The 17,348-nt window shown below is 38.9% G+C and overlaps 2 protein-coding genes across 4 annotated transcripts in view; both read right to left on the reverse strand.

Annotated features, from left to right (window-relative positions):
- arhgef12b (Rho guanine nucleotide exchange factor (GEF) 12b) overlaps window positions 1–17,348 on the reverse strand; it is a 35,941-nt gene that overhangs the window by 15,928 nt on the left and 2,665 nt on the right. For 2 of the 3 annotated variants that reach the window (XM_058626854.1, XM_058626853.1), the window contains exons 2-7: window positions 8,927–9,018; window positions 6,450–6,548; window positions 6,106–6,155; window positions 5,287–5,344; window positions 4,699–4,946; window positions 377–454 (exon numbers count right to left, since the gene is read on the reverse strand). In XM_058626854.1, the coding sequence (XP_058482837.1) occupies window positions 377–454; window positions 4,699–4,946; window positions 5,287–5,344; window positions 6,106–6,155; window positions 6,450–6,548; window positions 8,927–9,018 (625 nt within the window). The remainder of the gene's footprint in view (window positions 1–376; window positions 455–4,698; window positions 4,947–5,286; window positions 5,345–6,105; window positions 6,156–6,449; window positions 6,549–8,926; window positions 9,019–17,348) is intronic. The other variant, XM_058626855.1, reaches the window with a different exon arrangement.
- On the reverse strand, window positions 316–4,686 carry LOC131458108 (tripartite motif-containing protein 16-like). The gene has a single exon (XM_058626857.1). The coding sequence runs from the start codon at window positions 4,167–4,169 to the stop codon at window positions 2,493–2,495; it is 1,677 nt and encodes a 558-aa protein (XP_058482840.1). The 5' UTR covers window positions 4,170–4,686; the 3' UTR covers window positions 316–2,492.

The following is a 17,348-nucleotide window of genomic DNA, read 5'->3' on the forward strand; positions in this document are numbered from 1 at the left end:
TATTTGTGTGAGAATTTTTTTGATGTCCATATGTCTGAGAAAAAAGTCAGAAGAAATATTTTAAAAGATTTTTTTTCCCCCTAAATTTTGTTTCCCTTTTTTTTTTCACATGTGGCACTAATCCCATTCACAACTGCTGCAGTTGCTTTGCTGAGCTGCTCCTGCAGCAGTACAATGTGCTTCTTTGCCTCCTGGATCTCCTTCAGTAGCTTAGGTGTCGAGTTTCTGCCACACTCCTCCTGCTTCACCTTCACACAAATAAACAATAAAACCCACAATCTGCACATTCAAAATATGAGGAAATAACAATAAATCCCTTCATAATAAACACAACAATCAAATGCCAAGGTCCTTTTCGTACCGCACACTCGCTCACCTGTAAATCCAGCTGCTGTTTGGTTAACATCTTTTGCATGTGCTCTATCTTTTGGCTGTATGCTGTTTTGTTCTCAACCTCAATATTGAGAGAAAAAGAAAAAAAAGAAACACAACACGGAATTAAATGAGACAACTGTTCGCCTCACACAACGTGAGCAATGTGAGGAAAAAGTTTGAAGACATTGTGGAAAAAGAGAAGTGATAAAAGATCAGTCTGAAAGTGAAAAAGTCAAAAAGAGGAACAAAAGGACATAAATTAGGACTATGACTTCATCCTACTTCTTCTTCTTCTTTTCCTTTCGGCTGCTCCCTTCAGGGGTCGCCACAGCGAATCAACCTCCTCCATCTAACCCTGTTCTCTGTATCCCCCTCTCGCACACCAACTAACTTCATGTCCTCTTTCACTACATCCATAAACCTTCTCTTTGGTCTTCCTCTCAACCTCCTGCCTGGCAGTTCCAACCCCAGCATCCTTCTACCAATATACTCACTATCCCTCCTCTGTACATGAACAAACCATCTCATTCTGGCCTCTCTGACCTTATCTCCAAAACATCTAAAATGTGCTGTTCCTCTGCAGTAGGATGACTTCATCCTACTTTAAATAACTAAAAGAAAAAACTGCATGGTCATGGTGCAAATATGTACATAATACTTTTCAATTTCAATACAGTTTTTATTTTGACACATTAAGTGTGAGGACGGTAAATTGTGAATTCAGTGCAGCGGGTTCAGTAAATGTTGGCAGTAATGGACTGAAACAATCAAGAGACTGATGAGAAATAATGAGCTGCGTGGGCTGGACCAGCCCGATAAGCTTCTGTTATCATGAGTCTTGTCACAGAGTAAAACAACATCATTACAGTTTCACTTTGCCACTGGCATTCAGCAAATTTCCAGACAAAACAAAAAGAGCGCGAAGTCTCCCGTTTCGGGGAAACACTGAGGCCGGGAATGTTTGAACATAAACAGAAAAAACATCGACTACAACTTTAAATTTGCAGTGATTTATTGAATATTTCAGTTACATTCAATTATTCATATTTAATTTAAAATATATACCCCTATATACCACAGTAAATTATTAAAACTGCATTACTTATTGAGAATTAAAACACATTAAAACCTGAAACAACTTACTGCTTAAGTGTGGTTGAATAAAGTATCGCAGTTTTTAGCTCACTCCCTCCTGCACCAAACTCCATAGAGAAATACAGTGATTTTTACAGCACGACACACAGGAGTTGCTGATCCACTGCTGCTTTCATCAGTAAGTTCAAACATGTTATCTTGTGACTTCGGTGTTGGAAATACTTTGTTAGGATTGACCTCAGTGACACAAACTGACCACACGGGGCAGCAGCAGAGCAGCAGCTCCTGTGTCCCCTTGAGCTAAAAACAGTGATTTTCTCCATGGAGTTTGGTGCAGGATGAACTACAAAACTTCTATTTTCAGCCAGAAAATATTGTATGACAGTGAGTAAAACCAGCATACATGTTCTTATGTATTATAATAGACTTAATTAGGTGTATATTTTCTTAAGTGAGCCCTTTTTAAAGGGTGATAACGTGTCAATACCTCATTCAACCTCACTTAAAAAAACTAACTGAACTACCCCATAAAATTGTTCTGAGTCAACAAACAATTGCACATAATAGATTAGATTAAAAAAAGAGACAAAACAAAATCCTGGACCTGCACCATTTTCTGGATGTGAATCAAAATTCCATTCCAGAGATCAGTTCAAACGTTTTTTGTGTAATCCTGCAATCTTTAAGTTTTTGAAACCAGTTTACACTTTAAAACAACCAAAATAAAGTTGATTTAAGGAATAAACCGATCAACAATGGATAAATACGCAGAGAGAAAGTCTGATGATTGCTTGTTTTCTCTTTGAATCACTATGTTGCACCTCAACATGACAGAAAAGACACAAATGTTAAAATGTGATTATAGATTTGCATCTTTACAAAGTGAGGAGACAAAATTTGGTGATAAAATAAAGCTCTGCTCATTTTTCTCTGTTAGGCTCGTGAAGCTGAAGAGAAACAAACGCTTCCACCACCACCAAATTTGATTGAGTTTAACTCACTGCTCCTGAAAGAACTCAACTCTATTTGAGTTTACAGAACTCAGCTGTGTCTTTAGATGAACAATAAAGACTAACTCCAGCGTAAAGAGGCTGAGTGAACGTGGTCTGGACTCTGTGGAGGAGAGTCATGGTGTCAGAGACTCTGTAGAAAGACAGAAGACCTGCTCTTTGATCCAGGTAGACTCCTACTCTGGAGGACACACCATCTGAGACTATAGTGCATTTTCCCTTGTGAAGAAACTCACAACTGTTTTGTTCACAAACTAAAGCCCACGATTTGTCATTGGATCCAAATCCACACTGATATGAATTCCATGATTGGATGATGTTTTTGTACGTCACTGCTACAAAAACTCCTCCTCCTGTCCACTCCAGCTCCCAGTAACAACGTCCAGTCAGACTCTCTTTACTCAGGACCTGATACCACAAAGTGAATCTGTTCATGCGACCACAATAAAACCGATTTACCAACATTAATGCTACTTTACTGTTTCCGTCAGATAAAAACAGATCTGTGTGAGCTGTGTTTGGATCCAGTGTGATTTCCCGTGAAAATCTGAAGAATTCAGCTCTGGTCTTTGGTTCTGGTTCTGTCAGTAAAACATCTACTTCAGCCACAGCCAGTGAGACGTTTGTCCACGTCTCAGTCAGGACGTCCTGTAGTTGACCTCTGACCTTTGCCACAGCTGCTGTCGCGTCCTCAAAGTATTTCAGAGGACGGACGTTGATGGTGGACGAGTGTGTAGATGGACTGAGTGCTGACAGTGAGCAGTAGCTGAGGAGAAACTGGTTGTGATCGTGTGTGAGTGAGAGTTTCTTCAATTCAGCTTCTCTCTTCTTCAGCTCAGTGAACTCCTGCTGAAGCTTCTCCTCAACGTCTTTGACTCGACTCACTTCAGTTTCCTGCTGGGATCTGATCTGCTGCTTCAAGTCAGAGCTTCTCTTCTGCAGGAGACACATCATCTCAGTGAGGATCTTGTCAGTGTCCTCAACTGCTTCATCAGTAGAGAGAGTGAGTGTCTTCCTCTCCTGTTGAAGCACCTTCATGTCTCTGTCTATGTCCTGGAGTCTCTGCTGGATTTCTTGTAGACTCAGATCCAGCTCTCTCTGCTTCTGCGCCCTTTCTGCTGCAGCTGAAACCGTGTTGTGGCCTTTATGTTCCTCCACAGGGCAGAGATAACAGATACACTGCTGATCAGTGCGGCAGAACATCTTCATCACCTCGCCGTGACGAGGGCAGATGTCCTCCTGGAGGTTCTTGGACGGCTCCACCAGCTTGTGTTTCTTGAATGGAGGTGATTGATAATGAGGCTGGAGGTGTTCCTCACAGTAAGAGGCCAAACAAACCAAACAGGACTTGAGCGTTTTCTGTTTCCTGCCAGTGCAGACATCACAGGGAACATCTTCAGCTCCAGCATAGCAGGGATCAGCAGGAGCAGCTTGGAGTCCAGTCTTCTTCAGCTCCTTCACTAAAACTGCTAACATGGTGTTTTTCTTCAGTTCAGGCCTCGGCATGAAGGTTTTTCTACACTGAGGGCAGCTGTAGATCTTCTTCTCCTCCTCTGTGTCCCAGTGGTTTTTAATACAGTTCATACAGAAGCTGTGTCCACAGGAAAGAGCCACTGGACCCTTCAGCAGATCCAAACAGATGGTGCAAGAGAAGGTTTCTCTCTGCAGCTGAACTCCTGTCTGCGCCATTTCACCTCTCAGTCATGACGGCTGTGTGAGTTTCTCTTCCTCAGAAGTCGAACCGGTTTGAGCTCTGATCTCATGTGACATCGCAGTGGGCGGAGTCTGTCAGCTCCTTCTCCACCTTTTGGCTCTGCCTCCCATCTGACATGAAGTGAACTCTGTTTTGAGTGACACTCCCAGATGAACGAACTCCTGTGTTTGTATGTGTGTGTGTGTGGAAATGTACCTGAAATTCAATTTAATCTAATTTAAAAGTAGTTTAGATAAGGAGAAATATGGTCTTTGATGATCAATTCAATTATTGTGTTTATCACTAATGTATTACATATATCTATTGCTCACTCGTTTTAACTCATTCCATCATATAAAGCTTTATTTTGGTTTTCATTCCCCTTAAGTTTTGGGAACATTTAAGTTGATAAGAACAATAAAATTACTCGGACCATATAAGGAATTCTTTAAACACTGTTGAGTCCCTTAACACATTAATAAAAATATCTGAAAACATCCCTAAAAACATGCATAAAACAATTACCCCATCAGGCAGGAAGGAGGTGATGTTCTCCTGGTTGTTGTTGCTGCTGGTTGACGGACTGCGTCGCTGCACACCGGGCAGTGCAGGTGAATTTGGCACCGAGTGAGAAGACGGAGAACTGACCTCTGCACCATCCTCCTTCTCCGTCTCCTTCTCTTCACCCTCCTCCTCGTCCTCTTCCTCCTCCAGAGGGATGTGAGGAAGCCCTGGAGGCCTCCCCAGCACCGTGAGTGCTACATATGAGCCGGCTGCCAGAGCGGAGTCATGAGAGAGGAATGAAGGGTGAAGGCAGAAGGAGGAAAACACCAAAACCCTCGGGAAATGAAATCCCAGTGTTTTATTTAAATGTCGCTATGAGTGTTAGGGACAAACTGAAGAAAATAGTTTTTAATCTTTCGAGAATAAAGTCATAACATTAGATTAAATGAATAATACTAGTGTTGTTTGTCGATCATTTGAGGTTTTTTTGTTGGGAATTTCCAAAATTTGAAACCAGCCACTCTTTGGCATTCTGAAGCTTGAAAACGACTTCTTATGTATATGTTATGAATATAATGTTAAATAAAGCTGTTTTAGAGGGATACTTACATTTTATCAGCTTTACGACCTCTATGTGGTTTGACCGCGTTACTAATGTCCCATTAACCTGTTAGAGAAGAAAAAGGGGACATTCATTAAAGCTGATATTGATGATTTGTCAACAAATTAATCGATTAATGATTAATGAAGAGCTTGCTTGGTCTGTAAAATGTCAAAAAATGTTGGAAATGATGATGGAAAAAACTAAATTATTCAGTTTTCACACTTTTTTCCTTATAAGGAGCAAAGAAACCAGAAACTATTCACATTTAAGAAGCTGGAAAATCATGAAAACGGGTTTTAATTATTGAAAAAAACACACAAAACCGATTAATGGATGATCAAAAATAATTGAAGATTAATTTAGTAATCAATAATTAACATTTAAAAATATGTTTAAATTGGTAAACGCAGGATAACAGAATTCAATACATTCAATTGATCGATATGATATGAGAAACCATTAAAAATACCATACACAAAGATACTTTACAATAAATGGCCCTGATGCACATGTACATTTCAAGACAATAATATAACTATATATCACCACATCCACCAAAACAACAAAATAAAATGGCCACCAAACAGGTAAAGTGCAGGATGTGGAGTTAAATGATTATTCTGTTATCACTGTCTGTGATTATCACACTGTTAACTTCTTATTTTCCCTTCTTTAATTTGTGTTCTTTTCATTCTAGTGATAAAAAATATCATGAACTGGTGGGAAAATCTTAAAAATCTAATAATATTTGTTTTTTATCAGTGTATTGATAATGAAACCTCACGAGTCTGGACCCTCTCACTTCCTTTTTAAAAAAAACTCACCTTAATGATCCTGTCTCCTGTCTGAACACCAGCACGCATAGCAGCTCCATCTGTGACACAAAAACACACAACACAGTCAGTCAGTGTGTGTGTGTGTGTGAGAGAGAAAGAGCTGGTATTCCTTATGTTGTGGGGACATACATCTGTTGACAGTCACATTATGGGGACTTGTCTTCATTATGGAGACAGAAATCAAGTCCCCATAATGTAAATTAAGGTTAGAGTAAGTCTCCAGGAAATGGGTTAGGGTTAAAGTTAGAGATTAACTGGTGGTTTTGGTTAAGATCCTTAAAAGGATAGCTGCACAAACTGTGTGTGTGTGTAAGAGCGAGAGAGAGACATACCTTCTTTGACCAGCTGCACAAACACAGGATTGTCTCCACTCACAGTCAGCCCGAAGCCATTTTCATCTCTCTGGATTATCACACACCGCTGGACAAGACCTGACATTTAGACACACACACACACACACACACACACACACACACACAGACACACACAATTAAAAAAGATGATTTTTTTCCACACATTGAGCATTGTTCTGTCACGAAAGCCACAGAGGAGGAAAATGCCTTCTCTATTAGGTAAATGTATATTTCCAGCCTCTTTATCATATGACATCAGCAGCTACAGCACCAGCTCCATCACTCGACTTTTCCTAAATGTTCCCAGAATGAAGTCAGAATTCAGTAAACTGCTTGCTCCTTCTGTGCAACCATGGTATAACAATATTATATTATATATTCGTCAATTTTTTTACTGCTTTATCCTCCAAAAGAGCTGACATGGTGCGAAAAACAGGGTATATATTAGATTATGTAAAAGGTTTCTAGACTCGTCCATTAAAAAATATCATGATATACGTATGATATATATATTTTTGCACTTCATATTCATTTGTTATAATAAAAATAAAGTAGAATACATGTATTATAAATGTATGAGCTATACTGGAGACAGCCTCTAGAGGGCGATGCAGATGGTTTGGCTTCGTGTGTGTGTGAGTGTGTGTGCTCTCATATCATCTGTCTTTATTTAAAGTGTATGAGTCTGGCACAGAATATGTGGGACACTGTTTTGCTTGTGGCATCACATTTTTTTTTTCCCCACACACAAGAACTTACAAGTTCAAACAAATAAACAGAAAAAAATTTAAGATTTTACAGTCACAACTTCCTACGTGAAAACTCTTTCCTCTTTTTTTGTATAAAAAGCTGCTGAAATCATAAATATAAATCAATCAAGCAGCAGTTTCCATGAAAACCTGCCAAGTCCTCGTGACGCAGAGAACTCGGCTGAGTCATTCACTCCTCTGCGCTGCTCTGACGTCTCCTGAAACCTGCAGAGAACATCTGCACCATTAACGCCGTCACGTTCGTCCTGTTAACGATCCCTTTGCTTCTCGCTCTTCAAAGACTGATGTGAGTGGATCTGAGTGGATAATTGGTCTGTCTTCTGGCCTCGGAAAAAAAAAAAAGACTCAAGACTCCAGGGTGAGGAAAAGGGCAGGAAGGATTAATGTTGACCCCGTAACCCTGGCAACCACCTGGACATCTTGTTTCTGAGTGTTTGCCCACATCAGAAGCCATCACTGCTCTTCTCACCAAACCATGAGGTACAGGAGGGAGAAATAAACTTTATTTTCCTTATAGGGAAACTATGTGAAGCAGGATAAAACACTTACAAATTACCAGAAGTACATATACTTTGTTACCGTAATTCACGTGTCTGTGTTTTACTTCTTTTGTATTTATAGTGCTTTTACCCCCACTACATTTCCTCTAACCATCTTTGTTAATTGCTCCTAGCAAATAAAATCAGAAGAAGAGTATTATTATTATGGTCTGTATTTATATAGAGCTTTTCTAGTCTTGATGATCTTTTATATTCATTGACACGCTGCAACATGGGGTGTCTTTGCTCAATAATTGAACCCTAATTGAACTCACCCTACCACTGAGCCACCATGGCTCAATCCTACTCCTGACTTGTTTAATACCTTTGATACTTAAGTACAGTAAATGTCAAATACTTTAAGACATTTACTTAATAATATTATATAAAAGTGAATTCAACTTCTACCAAAGTCTTTTTCTGGTGACATACATTTACGTACAGTATATCACTTGCAACATACAGTATTTAAACCTAAAATCTACCTTGAAAAGAGTAAAAGAACAGACCTCAACAACATTCCCATCACAGGCACATGGTATAAGTTCACAGTGCTCATACAATAAATACAATAACATGAGTTTTAACCTAAAAAGTAAATGTGTCCCTGAGATTAGACAGAAACACAAAGAGAAGCCAAAACTTAACATCAATATCTGAGCCTTTAAAACAGACTTAACGTTATTTAAATGGGAAAAAGAGAGAGACCAGGCTGTTAGTATTTAGTTCTTGCTCTACACACTGTAAAGCCCTTCGAGGCCAAATGTGTTTGTGATGTGGGAGCTATATAAATAGAATTGAATTGGATGAATTATTCGTATTTAAAGTCATGTGATCCTGAGGGCGTGAGGCCAGAAGCCTGGAGTCGCATTACCTTTGCACTATGGGCTGTTTAAAACAAGGTATCAGTTTCTCACAGGAAATGTCATCAAAATGCATTAACTTTCTTGTAAAAAATTATACATATTTTGACGTCTGGTTTGGATTTTGCTTGAAATCATTACTGCAGAGGTTTGTGTGACTGGACATTTATAAGAGTCGTTAATGACAATCCGTTGAAAAGATCAGAGTTAAAAAAAACATACTGTCAAAAAGTGAAAAATAACATCAATCAGAGAACAGATATAAATGTGTGTGCATCTCTCACCTGTTGGATCAAATTCATGTTTGAGGGAAACGGATGATTTGTCGTTCTTAGGTTTCTTGTCTGCGGGATCCTTGTTGAGAATGCTTGGGGTCCTGGAGAGAAACAGAGCAACGTGAGGTTAAAGCATTACAAATTTAAAAATACATAAATAAATACACATGTTTAAATATGTCCATGCATTAGTTTTCCACCGCACTACCCTCCACTTGAGGGTCGACAAGGTTACCCAGCTAAAGTAAGGCGTAAGGCGGGGGACACCCTGGACAGGTCGCCTGTCCATCCACACTCAGACCTGTCCAATTCACAATTAGGGTCAAATTAGAGTGTCCAAATTAACCAAATCCCCAAAATGCACGTTTTTGGACTATACATGAGGACGCTAGAGAACCTGGAGAAAACCCACATGCACATGAAAACACAGAAAAGCCATCAGTCGAACCACAGTTCAAAGTAGCTGTTAGGCAGCAATACTAGCCCCCGCACCATCGTGTTGCCCCTATAATATGTCCATATTTATGTAAAATATATTGTACTACATGTAAAAACACACATAAAAAGCTCTTGACACTTTATTTAAAATGTCTTAAGATGAGGAGATTAAGCATTATTCTTGATTGCAGTTGTTATTTGTCTTAAATGACAATGCTATTTGTTTTTACTCATTTTTACTGCCATTTCTGTATCCCCAAAGGAGGCATTACCATGTCTGAGAAATTAATAAAAATTTAATTTAGTGCATGTGTTATATAATAATATTTTATTAACATGCTGGACACATTTCAGGGAAATAAATTTCTCCTGTGACTCACGTCTCTGGAGTCACAATCAGACAATGTCCAGTTAAATAGTTGATTTATAGTGTTTTGTAGTGTTTCTAATTAAGAATTTTCCAATAAACCGACTCCACCAGCTCCATGTTAAACGCTCCTTGATGTTTATTTAGCTGATTTAAAAAGCATGTACCTCCTGGGAGTTTGACCTTATAGTTACAGGCCATATATTAATAGCATACTATAGGTTCCCTCCGCTCACCCCCCATCAGCACCTCCTACTCTCTCTGCGAGAGGGGGTTTTGTTTGTGCTGCTGTTCCTCCCTGTGACAATGGAGGCCCCGGGCTTCCAACAATGGCTCCCACGTCAGATCCAACTTACTATGCTGTGGCTTTGTGGGACAGATTCCCGGAAACGGAGACTAGGGTTTTTCTTGGCTGTGCTCCAGTTTCCTGAATGTGGGAGAAGGCTGGGAAAGAAACGGAGGAGGGGGGGAGCAGGAAGGAGGAGGCACACAAGTGTCTTTGAGGGAAGACAGGAGGCCAGGCGCAAGGAAACTTCAACTTAGTTCCCAGAGTGTGTGGCCTGCTTAGACTCTGAAATCCTCATGTTGCAAAGTAAATGTGAAATAAATCCCGGGATATAACCATAAATGTTCCCCTTTGTGTGAAACCCCCTGCAGCCAAAACATCTGAACCTGCTTTCACTGTCTTAGACAAAACAAACGGCTGCAATTACAGACGGAACGTTGAAATCCTCTTGAATAATAGAGCATTAGAGTGATAACCTTGTTCTTTTCTTTGAGATTGGAGGACCCACTCAGGGCAGTGGGGCCTCCTTGCTGTGGTACGAGGAGATTAGGAGTCGATAAGACAAGGACAGACTGCATCCTGCTCTGTGGGTGGCAGCTAAGTCCAAACTGTTGAACAAGAAAGACAAATTCACAAAAGTCTCTTAAATTCGGACACGTTTTGTTCAAAAATCTGCTACTGGTGGTCAAATCCTTCCATTTACAGAGCTTTAATAATCTGGTTAGAGACACAAAATATATATAGTCATAACAATATCAGGTGACTCACAACATGAGTGATTCTATGGCTGAACAGCAGCTGACTCATCATCACAACCAGAGACAGTCTACTGCTTTTGAAGACTTCTGCTTCTTTGACTCATGTGCTTATCAGCTGCAATACCACCATGACGTCACACAGTGTCTGTTTTCGAGACTCAAGTTGAGTATTTTGGCCATTTGTTTGTTTTTAATAAATCAGAAGTAACCATATTTGTGGCTGAAGAAACTTTGAAGTGCGATGAAGGAACTTGGAACTTGCACTGAAGAACTTGGAACTGTGTCGAGGAACTACATTGTCGAGTACTGTGTCAAGGAACTTTGAATGGCATTGAAGGAACTTACTATAAGAAGAAGAACCATATGTATGCACCTATTGGATGGCACTGACTGTCAATCAAACATGCCCCAATACAATGTCATACTAATAATAGTATACAAAACAGACATGAGATGAAACTACTGGTTGAGACCAATAAACTCAGAAAAATAGAAAATTAAACTATTAAACTTGTGAAAGTCACCCCCGATGGTCATTCAAGAGAGTACAGGTTTCAGGGACTTCCACATTGGCTTCACTTGCTTCCTTTTCCCACAGTGCATTTTACATCACCAGACTAAAATGTTATTGATGTCATATGCCAAGAGTGAGTGGGAGCTAAAAATAACTTTGTTGGGAAAAAACAGAAGAGCAATCAACATCTTAAATCAGATTATTTTGTAATTCTGGGTCCTGATCGAATGATTTCACCATCTGTGGCATCCTACTTTGGTAACAACTTGGAAATTAAAGTCTTTGCTTCACTTCTGGCAGATAAGATTCTATTTTTTTACCAAGTCATACTTTGTAATACGTGATGATGCCTTTGTATGGTTTGTCGAAACTTGATGCATTTTCTGCTGCATTAAATGAAAAACAAGTTCACAAACCCTGACATACAAAGGGAAAGTGTTCACATCCATTAACTGGCATCATGGCGAAGGTAAATCATTAATTTAAAACAATTTTGAAATTTGAAACATGTTTGCTGGCTCGGGTTTTCTTAATTGGCCTTGTGCTCAGTTATCAAAGCAAGCACCAAGAAAAGAAAGGAAAACATTGCAACGTCCACTTGGGCCTCAAATGCCAAAAATACCAGACCATTCCTCCGGGATGATAACAGCAAAGGACTCGGCTCCAGAGAATTGAAGGCAAGAACACAAGAGAGAAAGAAGCTAAAAAAAAAACTCCAGATACACAGAGCTACTGCATGTGCTATAAAGCTGTATATAAACATATTGGTTACTAATAAACACAATGCTGATTAATTCTACCATCTCTACACGACTCTCTCTCTCTGTGTTTCTCAGTGTAGCAGTGTTTACATCTTGTGTACCCCGGCGACATTCCTCCGCTGCACACAGGAAGTGATTCGTTTTATGTCTAAACAGACGGAGGCAACAATGACATTGAGCCGGTGAAGTGAGGCAACTGCAAACAGGTCGGAGTTTGACTGAAAACACGGAAAAGTTTCAGAACTAAATTCTATTGTTCAAAAACTTCCATTTACATCAGACGTTGGAAGTCGGAACTGGGGATTAAGTGACTGCCTTTCTTGGAATTATGTGTCAGGGTTTGTAAGGTTGGAAATCCGACTTGAGTTAGCATTCCAGTTGAGACTTCCGATTAGCAACTTGGAAATTCTCACTTCTGACTACAAACGAAACACACCAAAATACTTTTTGTTCCCGCCGGCATTGCTGCAGCAGCAGTATTTATATTCATATTTCTATATTTGTGGGGGGGGGGGTTGACAAGCAGAACATATCCCCTCAAACTGTGTAAGCTTTACCATGGCAATAAACTTGACTCTGATTCTTGTTTATTCAAAGCTAATAAAGACACCACTGATGCAGCAGTTACATAAATGAACAAAATCTAATCATAACAGCAAAAAAAACTACATTAGTGCCATTTCAACAGCATATTTATTGTGTTTTATGTTGTTGTCTCTTGTGCTTCAGTCATTATTCTTGAGGTAAACTTAGAATCACAGAGACAAAACCTGACCCTTCTCTGAACTGTTGTGCGTCTTTGTGGCCATTCTGCTTATTCATAGTGATCTGGTTTCTCTTTGTGGTGGTTTTGAGTCTCTATATCCTTGTTTTGAGTGTTTTTGTGGGTTTTTGAGTGTGCCTTTTTTTTTTTTTTTTTCTCAAATTTAGTGTCCCTTTCTATATCCTTGGAGAATTGTGTGTCATTGTGATAGTTTTTCATGGTCATTTTGAGCCTCTCTGTAATTGCATCACTTTGCAGTTGGGCTGCAAGTAATGATTATTGTCATAAATTACTTGATTAGCTGTTTGGGCCATGAAATTTTAAATATTGATCATGTCTCAAAATAATGATGTTCTCAAATGTTTTTTTGGTCCACAAATTAAAATGAGACAGTTTAATAATTTCTTTGTAATATGGAGCAAAGAAACTAAAAAATATTAACATTTAAGACACTGGGAAAATCACATGACTTGTAATTATTAAAAATATACTTCGAGATTAAGTCATAAATTGATGAGTATTTTAGTAATTGACCACACAGTTTGTGGTACAGCAGTGCAATTAACCACAATAAGAAATCGCCAAGACTACCATTTCATTGTTCTATTTTTGATTCTGTGTTTTGTAATAGACATGTTTGAAATAATAGTAATAAATATTTGAAACTGTCAAACAGTGAATATTGAACTGAAGTTTGAACGTATTGTAAAATATTGCAAATCAGATGGCAATACCTGTCAGAATAAACTACTTTGTGGTCGCTTAAGGTTTTTTTTGTGTCTAACTGTTAGAGTGTTGTCAGCATGGGATGTCCGCCACCGCGATGTGTCACCAGCAGCACCAGTGGCCTGCTGGGCCTGACAGACATTGTTTAGCAGTGATGTCACCACTTCCCGTCAGAGCCCGGGGCAAGGTGCAGAGGGTGGAGGGGGGGGTCGTCTGGTCGGCCAGCGGGAAAACCCACAGCTCAGCAGAACTGTGCGACATAAATGTAAAAAAAGGAAAAGCTGGTCCACACATACAGTACACACAGCCTGTGGACATTCACGTTACACAACCTAATTCTAAGCATTTCTCTTATACTTAACTGTCATGACTACAGAGGATGACGAAGAAACACTCTCGTACCAACAGAGGAAGGGGCAAGAGTGATTCCATAGATTCTACAATGATTTAAATATAAAGAATTCTAGCACTTGTTTGATGTTCGATAATATCTTTTAATATTTGGGGAATTTTCAGCGTTGGATAATTTTTCTGAAAAATAAAGAAGTGCCACAAGATAAATTCAGGTCACTGAACAAAGCCTCCGCCAGTTGGACCACGTCTAAAATCAAATGGACACCTTCAGTCACAGAATGAAAAACCTGTTGGTACAGCTGACCTTCCTAAATCCAAAAGATAACATAACTGTCTTCTGCTTACATGTCTCCACCAAGTGCAAAAAAGGAGAGAGGCACACACTTTAACACAAGCCTGGAGTCTATTAAAGATGTTTCGCAAATTTTAACTGAATTTTTCTAAAATTAGAAAGAAAGAAGAAGGAACAGTCCACACATTTCTTCTCTCACCCACCATTTTCCTGGAGCAGTGAAATGCAGAAACAGGAGTCACATTATTTCTAAATATATTTATTTGATTCATCGGTTTCTACCGGTTGCAGTTCTTCTCATTTACCCTTTCTTGAAGCTCTGTATTGATATTTATAAACCGCTCACTCTTCCACGCCGAACCCCATAGAGAAAATCAGTGTTTTTAGCTCAGGGGGACACAGGAGCTGCTGGTCACCTGCTGCCTCATTTGGTACATTTTGGTCACGTATGAACTTACTGATGCAGGCAGCAGTGGATCAACAGCTCTTGTGTGCCGTGATGTAAAATCACTGAATTTCTCTATGGACTTTGGTGCAGGGCATGTTAACACAATAAACAGTGAGCAAACAGTTAGCGCTAACTATGTGTCAGTATCTCAAAGTACAAAGTACTCCAAAAACACCCTGAACGATCACTTTAAAAGCAGGACAAATGTTTAAAAAGAGAAACACAGACAGCTGTACCACATAACTAAACAACTAAAGTTGATCCAGAGAGTGAGTCCATTAGCTGTGACAGACGATGGACAGTTTGTTTAACAGTTTAACTGTTGGTTTAAAACTAGCCTGGTTATGCAACTGCTCGCACTTAACCCATTTTTAGCAACGTTCCTGTGTGTGTTGCCACTCTTTAGCCATTACTTTTATCAGTACAACACTATGGAAACTTATAAAAAAACGGCTTTTGTTAAATAAAACCTAGCTATAATTAGCCAGTTTTCCTTAAAAGGGCAATGGTTGGCGTTAGCTTGGCTAGTTAGCGAGCTAGCTGCTCAGATGAACCAAATCAATGGGAAACCTTGTCACAACCTAATAATAAACTATCACAAATGTTCTAGAACCATGGTTCTCAAACTGTGGTATGTGTACCACTAGTAGTAGAGCAGGAATACTGTTATGTGTTTGGAGTTCAGCTGATGAATTTTGACCAGAGTGCATAGAAAATTAAATAAATAATAATAAATGACACAATTATAATTAGAATCACCTTATCTCTCGCTCCATCTTAATCTAACTTCACTATACCAGTGTGTGAAGAGGATGATAAGAGAGAAAATTACCTTATTGTGAATAAATCTGCCTCCTGTCAAAGGTCTGTAGCTGACACAACTGATTCTAATAAATGGGTCGTTATCAGGCTTCTGCAGTGCTTTCTGATGAGCTGACCATTAGAATCAGGTGTGTTGGAGCAGGGAAATATCCCCAGCACCAGGATTGAGAAACCCTGGTCTAGAGCTATGGTTTCAAACTCACGGCCCCCCAAATAAATTTTACGTGGCCTCTTCCTTGTAAACACATGCACAGTAAAATATGCAGTGTTACTGTAAGAGACACCTGTACAAATTAGGACCAAATCCACGACAGAACAGTGTGGACTTTAATTATTTTCAGGATCATTAACACTAGAGAGTTGAATATACTCTGAAATAGTTATTTAAATGAACAATTTTTGTTTTAAATTGAGTCTTATTCGGAATTGGTGTTGACTATTTTAATGTTACTTAAACCAATTTACTGTGCAGCATATGTGGCAAAGGCACAGCTACAAGCATGTTAATAGAATACAGATAGAATATCGTACTACTAATGGTAATAATAATAACAATACATTTGGTTATTTTTGTCCTATTATTAAAATATATTACATTCAATATAAGCTTGTTTAGTATTTAATTACAGTTGTGTACATGTTATTATTCACTTAATATTTATATTTTTCTCTGTTTTTGTTACTTCTAGATCCATTTTGCACCACAAATATGTTCTTCACTGTCAAATAAACATCATTCCATATGAAATATCATCACAAATCATGATTGTGATACCATGATGGAATATTGTGCTATAATTTTAAACTAATTTTCTCTAGACCAGCCCTATCTTGATTGGATTAGATGCTCATCGACCCTCAGGTCATTTTAGTCTGAGACCCCTGCTCCAGAGAAAACATCACAGGCTGCTCGCACTGAATTCTTCTCACCGAGAAACCCTTGAACAATGTCCAAGATGTGACCTACCCACTTCAGGAGCTGTGCTCAAATGTTGCCTGGCAACAGAAGCCCCCTTTTTACTGTAGCAACAACCTTTGAAATCCACAGACAAGTGTGTTGTCGACGTAATGCACCAGAGCTGCTTTGTCATAAATGACCCGGCCAAACCTCGGATTGTACGTGAGCAATGTGAAGATGCAGAGTTTGCACAGAGTTCAAACTGATGACGACTGACCCGACTGACCCCTCAGAGGATAAGCTGTACTGATGATGGATGGATGACTGAATTATTGAACTCACTCACTCTGTTGGACTGAGTTTAAAGGTTAAAGGTATTAAAATAAGTGGTAAATGCACCAGATTGAACGATGGAAACTACACTTACAGGCCACTTTATTAGGTACACCTTTTCTACCTTTCCACCTTGATCTACTGGAATTTTTAATACAATCACATGTAGAGTTTACAGAAGATGGTCCGAAAAAAGAGAAAACAATCAGTAAGGTGCAGTTCACATGTTAAAAACAGTTTGACAGAGGTCGGAGGAGATAGCCAGATTGAGTGTGTGCCACTTTTGCCACTTTATTACAGTAGGTGTCACAAATAAATACCTTAATTTATTTTTCTACGTTGGTACATTGTACTGTGTATTTTGCATCAATGTAAAGCTGCTTAAACATTTATTTGCATTATTTCCTTCTGTGTTAAGTTATATTTAAGTGAATGTACAGCATGATTAGGGTGTATAGACAACATAAATATTGAAAAAACACATTAGTGCATGAATGTGCATAAATGTAAAGCGTTATCAGTATTATAATTATCCTTTATTATCCCCCCTCACAAATATTATATAATGATTATATATTATAAAAATATTACATTACATGTAATGTAATATTTGTTATATATTTCAAAAATACACTTAACCACACTTCTAATATTCACTTATTAAGGACCTC

This window comes from Solea solea, chromosome 4 (assembly GCF_958295425.1).
Source record: "Solea solea chromosome 4, fSolSol10.1, whole genome shotgun sequence".
Lineage (NCBI taxonomy): Eukaryota > Metazoa > Chordata > Actinopteri > Pleuronectiformes > Soleidae > Solea > Solea solea.

Excerpts from the sequence above, each read along its gene's own strand:
- LOC131458108 (XM_058626857.1), bottom strand. The coding sequence starts at position 4,169 with ATGGCGCAGACAGGAGTTCAGCTGCAGAGAGAAACCTTCTCTTGCACC.